At 42.7% G+C, this 15072-nt stretch overlaps 1 protein-coding gene across 2 annotated transcripts in view; it reads right to left on the bottom strand.

Moving 5' to 3' along the window:
- SBNO1 (strawberry notch homolog 1) overlaps positions 1-13096 on the bottom strand; it is a 30226-nt gene extending 17130 nt beyond the window's left edge. The window contains exons 1-7 of one of the 2 annotated variants that reach the window (XM_065851279.2): positions 12923-13096; positions 6353-6486; positions 5593-5697; positions 4715-5024; positions 2785-2885; positions 1536-1632; positions 274-434 (exon numbers count right to left, since the gene is read on the bottom strand). In XM_065851279.2, coding sequence (XP_065707351.1) covers positions 274-434; positions 1536-1632; positions 2785-2885; positions 4715-5024; positions 5593-5697; positions 6353-6484 — 906 coding nt within the window. In that variant the 5' untranslated portion in view covers positions 6485-6486; positions 12923-13096. Of the gene's footprint in view, positions 1-273; positions 435-1535; positions 1633-2784; positions 2886-4714; positions 5025-5592; positions 5698-6352; positions 6487-11970; positions 12455-12922 lie in introns of those variants that run through there. The other variant, XM_071816200.1, reaches the window with a different exon arrangement.
- Positions 13097-15072: the final 1976 nt, after the last annotated feature.

Genomic DNA, 15072 nt, shown 5'->3' with positions numbered 1-15072 from the left:
AAGTTACTTCAGAGAAATATGGACAATGACCAAGATGTCCTTCTGAGTTTTAAGAGTTTGAGATCAGCATCATGGAAGTGGTTTAGACAAAGCTTTCCTAGGTGTATTACCTCACATCTATCTCAACTGAAGCTCACCTGCCACATTCTAATGCAACCGAAACCTTTAAGTTCTTACTATTTTATCTCCTCGTAAAGTGGACATAGCTGCACTTGTCAGTTTCTCTTCTTAAATTCTACGTTATCTTTTAAGCTGGACTAATGTCTGGCATACCTGGGCTGCGTAAGTGATTGCTTCAAGTTGCAATGCTGACAACCAGCCGCTATCAATTGTTTCCTCTGATATCGATGTCTGGTACCACACATCAGGAGGAGTCACACTGGATAACGAGCTGGTTTCCACTACCGGGTCAGGATGACGTAGCCCAATTTTTACTGGTTGAAAAGGGAGAAGATGAAAAGGTGTAATTACAGAGCTCTGTCACTGCAGCACAGGTTATTGTGTTTACCAAAACAAATTACAATTGTCCATTGCAAAGGCTGAACTCAAGTACAACTATGTTTCATTGCAACAGTACTTAAAGTGTTAAACCACATCTCATACAAAGGAATACATTAACCTGAATTTGTGTAACTCTAACTTAACTTTGTTTCTCAACACCTTCCCCCAGTTTTTCATGAAATTAGATAAAATTCAGTTCACAGAAAACTAAAATATTTGCGCACTTAAACTGGTTGGAAAAGAACCCAAACAAACTGGTCTGAACCTTGCCTCCCCAAAAGGCCAGAGGCAGCCGCAAGATGCCAGAATCACAAAAGCAACATTCTTCTCACTGTTTATATAGTGCTGGTTTTAAGCAGTATGAGAGGAGAAAACATTTAGAACAGACATTGTTTAATTGCTGACAGATCTCAGTGACAATAGAAATTAACCACTGAGCTACGAACTCCATGCAAAATGTTCTGCCTTGCTTTTACAGCAGGTCAGCAACGTACCCAGGAAACAAGAGAACAGCTTTTTGTCACTGATTAAAATAATGAATAGAAAGAGGGGAATAAGGGGGGAAGAGCAATTAACAGCAGTAAGACTCACTTTTTTTTAAAAACTAAAAAGCCCTAAGAAGTCAGTCCGGAATAATGCAGGAAGAATGTGCTTAGGGTGACTTCACACCAGAAGACTCAAACTAGATTCTTAAATGTAGCAGTGACCACTTAATCCCTTTATAAAGTTTGCTCTGCCGAGGCATAAAGTGTCTTAACAGAGGTAAAAAGAGCCTGATCCAAGTTCAATTATATTTCTGAAATTAGTACTGCCGAAAGACACACTAAAGAATTCATTTTCTATTGAAAAGAAAATCTGTGTACCTTCCAGAACTAAGCACTATAGAACACAAAAAAAAATCCACAAATTCAGATCCTTTTGACTTGATTCAGATAGCAACCTGTTTTCTGGTGTTAGTAACTACAGACAAGTAAATAACAAATTAGCTCTAAAAACATTTAAGTCGTTTGACATAACAAAACTGCATGTCATACATTTTATTGGCATATATTCAGCGTAAGTTTCTGCATGGCCCATTTCTTCTTCATCCTCTTCCTCGGGTTCCTCCTCTTCCTTTACTGCTGGCACTTTCTAGAATAGAGAAATAACCTGTGTTAGTCAAACAACACCTTGTTAATATTCTCTGTTCTGGATATTAACATGAGAAATGAGCACAAACTTGCACATGAATGTTGTAACACATGTAAGGAGATGAACCAGGGAGCAGCTGGGAAAACTACAGTCAGAAATGCAAGATTTCATACACTCTGAACCACCCTTCAAAGACACAAAGTCAGGGAACTTCTCTCCTTTGCAAGGAGATTTAATACTTCAAACTCATGTATAATTAAAAAAATAAACACTTCTTGCAAAATTTTAAATCCAAACTGTAACTTAAAGAAAACTGTCTTGAAAACAGAACAGTTAACAGCCAAAGTAGATGTACTCGCATCAAGTCTCCTGCAGTTTCACATTCATTATGTAATTTTGCAACGTAAAACTGGGAAATAGTTGCAATAGTCACAACAGTCACAGTTCTATCCAGTATGGTCTGAAACCTGACAGTTACCCATTTTTAGGGTCATTTTGGTCAATGTAAATATATTAATAATTTTAAAGTACTCACTAGGTGGTAAATAAAATAAGCCTTCCACAATTATTAATTCAATGTTTAATATTAAAAAAATACATATATCTGAAAATCCTTCTGTATGCCAGTCCCTAAGGAGCACTGTTCAAACTTCAACCTGATTCTCCTTATCAGTGAAGATGCTGAAACGCAAGTGCTTACAGCATCAGAATGTACTTGTCTTAATTTACATGTTAAAAAGCAAACCACCCAGGTCAGCCACACTAGGAAAAAGTCTCTTATTTTCCTTGTTGCTAGTTATACAAACTGGAATATTTTAAAGGAAAACATCTTAAAACACAGAGCAAGTGATATGCTTATCAGCTTTAATTGGAGCACACCCATCTTCGTCCACACAATGAGGTTCTGTTCGGGACAGTAATTTATTGAAATTGTCATCCACTATACAGGTAGTCTGCTCTATACAGCTGCTACTTTTAGTCATCTAACCAAGTATTCATCTAGAGGAGAAACCAACCTTTCGACCAAACAGATGCACACGATAATTCTACCACACAAAAGGCACATATGAGTAACTACTGAAACTAGTCACAGGTGGTTATGGCAAATAAAACATACTTCCATTTAGCAACTTAACCATTTGTACTACTTACCATAGTAGGTGAAAAACTTCTCATTTTAATATCATTTATCCATATTCTTGCTACCTCTTTTGTGGAAGCCTCCTTCTTCACTGCACCATTGCTGAGATCAGCTATAAAAGAAAAGTTGTTTAACCAGAATTCCCTCCAAACATTGACTAAAATTAACATCTTTCTCTAGTAATGAGCTGGAAGAGACATTTAAAATGTCCAGCAGCACACTGATGTTTCAAGAACACAATGATGGTTTTTGTCCAAATTAAAAAGTCTGAGCAATAGTTAAATCTATTACTACACCAACTGAAGAAACCTCCCATGCAACACCACTGCATCTGACACGGCTGTGTATGAGTTTCAGTATTCAGAAAAAAAAAAGGGGATTGGACCTTCACCAAATGTACACGTAGTGTTAAGAAATACTCCATCTTGTGAGCCTTCGAAGTGTAACAACAAACCAGAAAGCCCAGTGTTTCAAAAGAAATGAACTTACCTGGTCTGGTGGCATTTACCACCTTAGGAGAAACTACAATTATTTCTGTAAAACAAAAAGTCACTTGGGACTCAATTGTCTAAAGTTTGTAACAGGATCCTTCAAAGAGGATGATTTATTAACCTGCCTGTCCTCAGCAAATTTGGAAGCAACTGGCAACAGGGCTCAGTACTGAACTCAAAAATTACACAAGGACGGAGACAAAACAGCGCGAGCAGCTGTCAAGGTTCTGTCACATTGACAGTCAATGCATGCAATAAATTTAGCATAATTGCCCTTCAAAGACAATTAATACAATTGCACAAATAAAGTTTTCCTCAAAGAGGTTCCATAATTTAACTCTAATATTTTCCAATCAAGAATTGTTGTCTGAATTATATGAAGAGACCATGTTGCTTTCCAAGACCTTTTCTACCCTTGGATTTTCTACAAGTATTCAGTTGCGTGTCTCAACCTCAGTTTTTGTCAATCACTCCATAACAAAGCAACGAAACAAGGATGCACATTCTTCTTTTTGTTTCAGCCCCAGACAGCTTTACTTACTGCACGCTCTATCTGCAGCTGGAAAAATAGGTTACTTCCAACCCCGCCTATGAAAATAGGCAGAGACAATGAAAATAATGCTGAAAAAGCCTCTGCACTTTTCAGAAGCAGCAAGAGATACTTTCACATTTACCTAGTCTGATCTTAACCTCGTGCTAAAACTAGAATAACCTGAAATAATCAAATAATATAAAGGAAAACCCGCATCTGTGTGTATTAAGTGGACCACATAAGCTGTCCATATATTAGAGGAAACATACAAAACAAGATTATGAAAGGAATCACAAAATGAACATTTGGAGTGTGGTAACTTAAATGCCACAAGTATTTTGTTAACGCCACATTTAAGAAGTAACATGGAAACAATCAGCAAGCTTTTCGGACTTAAGTTTTTAAACACAATAGATCTGATGCCTCCCATGAAACACAGAGGGAGAGACAAGTTCTTTCTCAGGAGATGCTTTACAGAAACCCCCTAGCATAGATTACTCGCACAAACTACAGATCTAGTTTGGAAGATGAAAAAATAGTACTCACCTGTCATAGTTCTACAGCAAATATACAGCAGAACAAAAACTGACACAGACTCACGATAACTACATCCACTTCATTAATGTTCGACAACTGATTTTACCCATTTGACAGCTGCAATCTAAAATGTCATTTTGCTCATGCCTTGCAGTAAATCAGAAGTTTAATATATTTTAAAGCCTGTTATTTAGCATTACCTCACCCTGAATTTTAACACTAGTAAAGTCAGAACAGAATTTATCAGGTTTTCTGGACCATTTCATTTTGCTGTGATACGCTACTAATCAATGAAAATACAACACGCACAAAGATCTCCACATTACATTGTTTCACTTTTTGTCTAAAAGAGTGTAATAATGAAGAAAGAACAAAACTCACTTGCTGCTGTTGCTACTGGTTGGGCAATATTAGGAGGTGGCTTCAGTTTCATGAGTTCGTTAAGACTATTATTCTTGAGCAGATCTTTCAGCTGAATCTGGTCCTTGGAAGGTGCAGTGGTCAAGGCATTGCGAACTGCTGGTGCTGCAACCGACGGTCGAGTAGTTGTGCTGGTCTGAATTATTTTTGCTACGGTGATAGTCTGCCTTGTAGTAGTAACAGGCGTTGTTTTTGTCATTACTATGGTAGTTCCCAAAGTCGGAAGCTGATTTATTTGATTCAGCACAAAGGTTGTGGTGGATGGTGGTTGCTAGCAACAAAGAACCAGGGAAATTTTCAGAATACAGGGGAAAAAGTAAGCAGAGTTCATTAGCCTTTCACCTGGAGCACAGGAGTCACCAGTTTTTAAGACACTTGTAATAAGAACTGTCTCACCATAATATGCTGAAAGTGGTGGTGCAACCACCTGAGCAAGAAGTGTCTATCAATATATTGCCATACCTATTTTTGAATGGTGTTTTTCAATTTTATTTTAAGGTAAAGGAAAGAACATTAAAAACCAGCATGACAGATTAATCACCTAGGTACAAGACATGACTACTACAGGTACAAGAACACTAGGATGAAGAGAATTTCCAATATATAAACTAACTACAAAACTATCAGAGAAAATAGCTTGGTTTCTATCCCTTGGCTGGACACCAGGTGCCCACTGAGCAGCTCTACTGCTCCCCCTCCTCAACTGGACAGGGGGAGAAAAAAACCATGATGAAAGGTGCAAGGTAAGGACAGTAAGATCAGTAATTACTGCCATGGACTACACGGGCTCAACTTGGGGTAACACCACAGACACAAAATCCCCAAGTATCAGTTCTTACCCGAACATTTAATAAGGCTGGACTTGATACGGTCTCTGGCTCCTGTTTCACAGCAGCTGTGGCCTCAGTCTCCAAGCCTAGTTCTAACGCACTAAGTGGCACTGACTGCAGGGAAAAGTAAGGATCAGGAAACACATTAGCAGGAAAAAAAAAACCTCAAGACTAAATATTCACCCACAAAATGGAAGTTAATGGGCAAGTTCTTAACTGTGCTCATTAACAAGTTTCCTCTGAAAATAAAGATCATCAAGTGGTTGATTTCCCATTCAAAGAAGTTAAATGTATAACACCTGGTTAGTTAACTGTGGTGAAAATGTAATTGGTCTTGTGATGTCACCACTCAACATACTACTGTTTCCAGCCTGTGACTGAAATAGTTACGTTCTTACAGACTGAATACCTTAATGGAGCTTAAACACCATGTTATATTACACTTTTCGCACATTTTATAGCGGAGCAGCTAGACTCCACTAATATTAGACTTAGCCATGGATACACGACAGCATGCTCCCATTTAATATCCAGAAGTTAAGCATATTTAAGGTTTACACTGACCTCAACAGTGTATTTCAGACTGCTTTTTGTATAGTATTTTAAAATTAATTAGCAAGTTATTTTCTAATTTCAGTACTATTAAGCAAGAAATTCAAGAAAACTCCTCATTCTTCAACCACTTGCTATGGCCACCATCCCCACCCTCCACAATACATCAAGTACAAGCTCTCTCATCCTCTAGCAACAACTATGTTCTTCTTTTAACCTGCTGAACAGCTGGAGTTGGTGCTGGATTTGCAAGAACCACATCCGGAGAGTCAATATCAAACAGATCATTTGGACTGATTCCACTCTCACTCAAAGCAGCAAGCAACAGATCTTGTCCTGGCTCCACCATCTCTGGAGAAAAAAGAAAAAGGAACCATAAAGACAAGTTACATTTAATTCTGCTTCATTTTGTGCACACGCACTCACATTTAAATTTCCCTTTCCTGGATTTAAGGGCACACGCATTGCTGACTCTCATACACAGAGTTTCACTTTCTAGATTTGTTCTGGTTCCTTTGTTCTTTTGTAGATTTTTCCTCTATTTTGTGTTTTAAATTTGTTTCTATATGCCCACCACATTTAGGAGCCCCAAAAAATGAAATTATTTACTATAGGAAATGCTATCATAGCCACAAACTTAAAAAGAAAAAAAAAGCTTCTAGTCTTCACTACCTTTTTAAGCATCACAAGAAACACCAAGAGGTAGAAACGGTGAGACTGTGATGCTCAGGATCCGTCTCTGCCAGTGAAGCTCAGTGCACAAGCAAAGCACAATTAAAACTCATTTAGTTTATCTTGTAACAACAAGATAGCGATAAAAAGCTTATAAGGAGAGCTTTTATTTCTTCCTTGCCATTGCATTAGGTAGTAATTCATTCATCAGGGAAACTTTGTTTTGCATAGTGGAAAGAACAAATGTTCCACTATTATAGTGTGTTAACTACATATTAAATAGGACACTAACATCAGGTCACAGACTCCTTTATGTGTAGGACAAGCAAAATTCATTTCAAAAAGCTATTCTAGATAGTGTAAAAACTTAGTAAAAAGCCAAACACTCTATGTTTTAAGATGAAGAGCAAAGATAATGTGTTTTTGCTTCCTTAAGAAGGAAGCCCATTTACCCCAGTACTAAGCAAGTAAATGAGTCCACATCACTTGAGCTGTTGCTTATGTTTTCTCAGATATGTCTCAAGCAGAAATTCATTTCACTTATTCTCCACACCCTGTAATGCCCACTGGTAAAAAATAAAACACTGAAAACCAACAAAACTGACAACGTGCTATAAAACAAACAAAAATATTTACTGGGATTTTAGATGTGCTCATTGACAGACTCTGAAACAGCTCTCGCTTGCTTCTCCCTCTCTACGTGTACAGCAAAGCCACATCCAGCTGCTTGGTCACACACAGAGCGAAGTACACGTAGCAGAACAGGTAATTCTTGTAATAAATAAAGCCCCGGGCACTTCATTCTTACTCTTCCTAGTTTTAATCTGCCCAATAGCAGAGAGAAACCTTCTTTTAGTGGACTGACACCAAGATGGCTGCACCACAATTGTAGTGGTGGATGTAAGGTACTCAGACAAGGGGAAGACTGATTTTTAAGCACTAGAGACTGTACCCAAAGAAACAAATAATAATCGTTAGAACTGCTACTGACCACAAGCAAAGCCATTAAACACCACTTGCTGGGTCAGAACTAGACCCTTTTTTTAAGACATTTGAGGTGATCAGATAAATTGGTAGAACGACCTGGTTTGCAGTTATCAGGTACAGAAGATATTAAGAAATATTAAGACATCTGGCAGATTTAATTAACACAGCAGGTCCTTCGAAGGATGTCACCTCCCACTAGTCTGTCTCCTAGAACCCTGAATGGGTCAAGAAAGATGACTAAGAACAGAGTGTTAGCTTCACCTTCCAGAAGGATGAGGCCTCCTGCCTCAAAAAGAGGGGACTACTCAAATATATTAATTGGCTAGGATAAATCCTTAATTTTCATCCAACTAAGACACTAACAGTGATCATCGTATCTAAGTTTAGAAGCTTACAGCATTGTTTACTAATTAGAAACAAGTGAGAGGAGAAATATTAACTCTGCAGATCAAGTTTTAGCTTATCAGTACTTCTGGTGTTAGGAACTTTAGAGCCACTATTGAAGGTGAATTTCTCTACAGAAGGGGAATTAACACAAGTTACCCCCTCAAACCAGCAGCTCTGAAACATTTTACAGTATCCGTTTGGCAAAGATGCACAAACACTCCGCCACATAGTGCAACATCCACAACTTTGCAGTCAAATAAAAATGTCTAAATGTGCATTGAGCAAGGAAAAAAGTTTGCTGTGTCATTATTTGGTCTGCATGTAGTTTCGATCACGCCATCTCTAAAAGAAGGTATGACTAAAACTTGGTGGAGAGAAAATTGGCCATACTGACTAGAGGCACAGAAAGGCAGAAGCTCGGGGCTGTTTACTTCAAAGAGAACTAGGACAACAAAATTACCCAAGATAACTCCTCATCTGCTCCAGCAATATATGAAAGAACGGCCTTTCTATGAAGTTGAGACTCAAAGCAAAACCAAGGCTATAAAAAAATGCCAACACTACTCAAGAACATCTGTCTCAATCACTCTAAAATGGTGCCACAACCTATCAAGTTTGTTTCAAGTCAAGTTTAACACATCCATGATGACACTAAACTCTACATTTTTAACTTTTAAAAATGAGATGGTTTGAGTACCTTAAGCACAGTCTAACCAAATTCAGAAAAAAAAAAAGATAGCAGTAATACTTTAATTGCTTACTTCAAAGTCTTCGCTAGATGACTAGTGAATGAAACTAGTACAGTGATTCCTAAAATTCCAGAATAAGTATCTTCAGTATAAAAGCATCCCTTTTCTTAGCACACCCCTTTTCTTAGCAGAGTTGTTCTCGAGTAAGATATCCCCCAGTTGCATCTCTCACGCCTTAAAAATCAGCAGTTGCTAAGAAGGCAGCAAAAAGCTCAGTAAAACAGCAGCAATTGTTTACTTGTCTGTCAGTCTGGACAATGAAAGTTTGACTAGTTTCACTTATTTTGTTTCTGCACACTAGGAACAAAGCTTCATTGTTTGAAACTGGAACAAAAGGAATTCTGACCTTCTAGAATTTTTACATTAAAAAAAAAAAATCACTGAATACATAGCACCAATTTTAGGCTTTGTAAAACTTCCAAGCACTGCTGTTGCCCTCCTTCCACTCTTAAATTTCTCTTTCCCCCCATATAGTTTTAATTTAGTAAGGAAATTAAATGGGGTTAAAAAAAAAAAAAAAAGGCAAAACCAAAAAACAAACCAAGAAGCACCCAGGAGAAGCTGCATCATTGTAGCTTAGTTTAATTTTTGTGACATACACTAGTCAAGCCTGAAATGTTATCACACTGAAACAGCTCCATAATCTTACAAGGTAGGAGCCTCTCTAGTTAACATAAGTGAAAGGGACTTTACCAGGCTCTGCAGCTCAGCTTTGGCAATACTATATAAGGACCTGTTTGCCACATCTTAAAAATCTCCCTAAGAAAATACTTATAAAAAAGTTGTGAATATTCCAAGCTGTTCCCTGAGCATTTCACCAGTCGAAGAACTGTTCTGAGCGTGCAGAATCTTGCAGATAAGGTTGTCTATGTTTAGTTAGCCTGTCCAGTATCACTGAGCAAGAACCAACCTGTTAGATAAAACTAAAAAAATATATATTTATAAAACTTCAACAGTAGTATCTCTATTTTCTTTGCACTAATAATATGAACTGCTGCCATTTCAACATCTATCACAACACACCACGCATTTCTGTAAGGTGCTCATCTGCTGAATAATAGAGCCTAAAACTTTGATTAAAAGACAGTTTTGCTGCCACTGCACATTATGTAAATAATTTCCGATTTAAAGACACAAAACCAGAATGCCATGTTTAATATTGTGTCATGTATCCATGCCAACATGGCTCTCTCCCTCCCTCCATTTTAGCTTTGGTACAAAGAAACAAAACATAAAGAGAGATTCTAAAACACATGTCGAGCAACCTGCTCTCCATTTCCTCTAAGAGAAATAATGGTAGAATCCTAAACAATTAAAAAGCTTTTGATTTTTAAGTCTGTGAGTTAGTTACATGTTGTAACACTATACACCTGAAGTACTTATTTAAAAAATCACAATGAACTCTAATATCACAACTTAGCCCAAATCAAACATCATCATCAACCAGGTACAGCTACTTCCAAACCCTTCGGACATGTGGTCTCTGTGGAGAACGCAACCTGCAAAGTCAGGTTTTAATGCTTGGCCTGGGACACTAATGTAGGAAAGCAACTCTTGTTCTCCTTTTACTGGAAGGGTTTTTCCCACAGACTTCCTGAGGAATACGTATCACTTGAACTATACTGGAAACCGTTTAAAAGACCCTCCAAATTCTCTGGCCGTCTCAAGTCTGAGCTATTATCAACCTAAAAAATTCACATCTCCATTTGCAGCCTCTTAACCAAGAGGTAAGGGCTGCAAAGCCCCAATCCCAAACAACAGGACTCTCTGGATATCCAGATAGATCTGCTTATCTTGCAGCTTTTGACTCCAGAAGGCAACCTGGGTAACAACAAAACAGAAAAAACCCAACCAGCCCAATCCCTTCTGGTCCTTTCCAAGTCACCATCTAATCAAAGAGTAAAACACCCACCCATCCCATCCCTATGTGCTTTAACCTCAAGACTAGTAGTTAAGATAGCATTTAAATGGACAAACTTAACTTCTGATTTTTGTGAAAACGATTCCAATCCTGTAAAAAACACACCAGTTTTCCAAATCCTGGTTACCTCTCCAAAGTCACAGCTTGAGAGGACATGAGGTACAGCTCAGGATACTGTGGGATTCAAATCAGCCTCAAAACTGTCTTGTGAGTGTTTATGGAATTTACCCTATTCAGGATAGTTGTAAGCTGTGAAATTCAGAAGTTGTTAAAGAGACTTAACAATACAACGATTTGGCATGAAATCAGCTTTCACACTAAGTTGAAGGTGATAATGTAGCCAGAAGTGAAAGTTTTTAAGAAGTAAAAACCCAGAATAGATAAGAGCAGTATCTGAGCACTAGAACCCTTCCTCAGTTTTGGCCTGAGTCAGTTCTTAAGTGTATCTCAAGCAACAAGAAATACATTAACCGTATGTGGAACCTACTTCAATAGCTTTTGAGTAGCTATCAGCCAGTTCTGACACCAGAGAACCTGTCTGGGCAGCACCACAAACCGTTCACATTTTATTTTTAAAGACTAAGATTTCACTCAAATGAGATGTGCTGGTAACAAAGAAAGAGAAAGGCAAACCAAACATTGTGCTGTTATACAACTTCTGCCATAGTAAATTCTTCGCTTTACCTCATTGAGTTTTTCAATGTAAGGGAAAGAAAAAAAAACTTGCAAAACATTCCTGTATATATTTACATTATTGTAACCCAAACACAGCTCACGGACTCTAAAGCCACACAGTCTAATGCTAATTCTTAACTCTAGGACAAGTTAAAAAAATTCTTAGTGTGAGCAAACAGCATAGACTAATGTTAACTAACACATCAACTCAACCTTTTAAAGTGTTTAAAGGATTTCCCTCATCTTTAACAGAAATCAGTCATCTAAAACCAACCTACAAGTACCTGGAAGGAAATACGACTTCTAATTTTTACCCTCAAACAGCGTGGAACCTAATCAGCTAAAAATAATAATGTAACAACAGAAAAAATATAGAAGAAAAACCCGCAAGGCCTCTTCCCCTTCAGCCTGTAAGGGCATTTTTAATGTTAAACAATTACTCACCCTAGCAACCCCCGTCCGAGGTGCGCTCGGGAACAGTCCCTGGACTTTGAGGCCGGGTCTGTGGCCGCCACGTCCGGCCCCCCCGCCCCGGGTCGGGAGCTGCGGGGCCCCGGCGGGGGGGGTCCCGGTCCCAGCCCCGCCAACACGTGTTCCCGACATAAACTTCCGGGTTAGGCAAGAATTGGCTGCGTAATTGTGTCCCATGCACGACTTTTTTGTTTTCAGCCCTTCGTGGCTTTAAAGAGCCCTTTAATTGCGTTCGGAGCGCGGGGAAGGGCGACAGAGCTGCGGCTCACGGCGGCTTTTAGAGCTGCTCAAGCACCATAAATCACCAGCAACCACCCCCCCCGCCTCGTTTCACCAGAGCGGCTCCATTTCAAACCTTAACAATTAACCCAGACGCGGAAAGAGCGCACAAAGGCGCGGACCCGGCCGGGAGACGCCGCGGTCTCGATGCCGTTGTAGCCGAGCAGGGCGGGGGGAGCCCCAGCCCCGCGGCCGCCCCCCCACCCCCGCGCCGCCAGCTCCGCCAGCCGCTCCCCAAACGCTTCCCCGGGGCCAGGGGGCTTCGTCGCCCGCCCCAGCGGCCCCTCCGCCCCCACACGCGCTCCAGCACAAAGTTTGCCCGACTCCCGGGGAAGCGGCGGTGCCGCCAAGGCAGCGGCGCCCTCCCCCGCACTCCGGGCCGGCCCTGGCCCACCGAGGACCCCCGGCGGGGGCGGCGGCGCGGCCCAGCCTAGGCTCAGAGACCGAGGGAGACGCAGAGCTCGCTGCCTGCACGGCGGCCTCCCTTCCGGTCACCCTCCCGCTGCCGCCGCGGGCCCAGCCACCGGTAACGGAGGACTGAAGGGAGGAAACCCCCAGGGGCGCCGCGGCGACCCCACCACGCAGGGAACACCCCGAGGCGGCCAAGCAGGCCCGCGGTCAGGCAAACGGGCAGGGCGGGACTCACTCTCTCTCGCTCTCGGTCCTCCCGCAGCCGGTCCTGGAAGTCTCCGCCGCTGGCCCCGCCGCTTTCTAACTCACGGCCGCCATCTTTGCCCTCCCTCCCCTCTCGCAGGGAGGGGGAGGGGAGGGGGCCGGGGCCGCCCGCCGCGCCGCACCACGTGACCGCCGCCGCACCTCCCCCCGCCCGGCGCGACGCACCCTCCCCACGTGACACCCGCCACCGCCCGCCGCTGGACCGCGCTCCGCGCCACGTGACCCAACTACCGCCTCCACCCTGTCACGTGGCCCGGCTGCCGCGGTCTCTCGCCCATCCCCCCGCCCGGTTCTCCCCCCCCCCCCCCCCGCCGCTGCCGCCGCCGCCGGGCTTTGGCGCGCGCTCCCCGTTCACGTGACATGCGGCTCCTCGTCGCTCCCTGCCCCGGCAACGGGCGAAGGCGGCGAACTCCCCAAACCACGCGGCGCTTCCGGCGTCCGCAAAAAGCGAAGCCCCCGCGGGCGGGCCCGGCCCTAGGGCGGCGGCCGAGAGTCGAGAGTGATGATCTGGGCCCGGTTCCCGGTGGGTGGGGGAGGGGAAGGCGGAGGCGAACGGCTGCGAGCGGTCACGTGATCCCGGCCTCTGCAAGATGGCGGGTGCCGCGAGGACGCGATAAGTTGCGCTCTCGCGAGATCCGGCCTGTTCTCGAGGCATCGTGGGAAAGAAGGCGGGGGACGCGGAGCAAGTGCGCAGGCGCCTGTCGCGTGCCCGCGCGGGGGCGGCCGTGCCCGCGCGCATGCGCGCGGCGCTGGCGGCGGTTGCGGCTGAGCGCGCGGCCGGGCGAGTGCCCGCCTGAGGAGAAATGGTGTCGTGTCGGCCGCGCCGCCCGCGCTCCCACTGCTGAAGGCGTCTCCCTTCAGGCGGCCCCTCGGTTCCGTTCTGCCGCGGTTGGCAGGTGTTCCTGTGCAGCCGAGCCTGGGCGGCTCCCTGTAACAGCACACTGAGGCGGCTCTGTAGGGCCCGAGTGCTCTGGCGGCCTCGGGGCCGCCCCGTGTTGGGAATATGTACAGCCCCGCTGCCCGCATGGTCCCGCCGCTCCGGTGTTTCCCTCACAGGATCTTCCCGGCCTCCCGTAGGAGAATGAGGAGTGACAGCGATGCTGTGCAGGGGACATCCCTGCTGACCGGCCTGGGAAGGACACGCCTGTGGGGATGGGCTGGCACATGAGTTTCTCCTTTTAAATATTCTACTAAGCTGCTAAAGTGTGAAATTTTCTGCTGCAGAGAGCTAACATATGTTTGAAAACCTGGTGACTACTATGCTAGTTTTACACCTGGAGAGATCTTTTTAGCCCTTAACACACTCGGACAGATTTTCCCAAGAATACGGTCTTCCATTAGAACATTTTCTCAGCTGTGTAAAAAGAGGAACATTTTAAAGAATTTTTAACATAAAGTTCAAGCAGATGTAAATAAAGTGTGGGCAGTCATGAAATCTGCTTAAAATGCTCAATACTGCTCATTCAACTTTATACAAGTTGACTGATTCTTAAGACAAACTTAACAAGGATTAAAATAACCAATGAAGGATTAGACAGATTTAGGCTAAGCTATTTAAAGACAAAGCAATGTTAATTAAACGGACTTAAGTAATTCGGATTAATCAGCAACACTTCAGACACTAAATGGAGAAAAAGGATGACAGAAGTCTGGCCAGAGGTGAGAAGAACAATTTAGCTGGCAGCTAGTATCTTGATTATTGCCCTCTACACACTTCAGATAAAGGCATGATGAAGCTCATGTGTGGGGTGTCCAACGTCCAATTCATCTAAGCAGCTTCCTACAATCGCGAAAGTGACCTTTTTGACGTCTTGATTTGAAAAGAGTTACCTGTCAGTCCTGCGAGCGGAATTTATGATCATCGGTAACTGCAAGAGGTGAGTAACCCCACTGGTGACCATTATGCTTCCTATTGGGGTGAAACAGCACAGGCAGTATTATCTGCAGGACGCTGTTTGCCTGGGATTTAGCGTGTAACTTGCAGATCTCAATGCAATTTTTGTCAGAGATGCCCTTTTATCATTGGTAGATACTGTTTTGAACATAATATTATATATTATAATCTATGAAATGTAGTTAGCACCTACTGGCATTTTACTATATGTCTTTATAAAATAAGGT

Source organism: Patagioenas fasciata, chromosome 17 (assembly GCF_037038585.1).
Source record: "Patagioenas fasciata isolate bPatFas1 chromosome 17, bPatFas1.hap1, whole genome shotgun sequence".
NCBI lineage: Eukaryota > Metazoa > Chordata > Aves > Columbiformes > Columbidae > Patagioenas > Patagioenas fasciata.
This window is presented reverse-complemented; position numbering and strand designations above follow the sequence as displayed.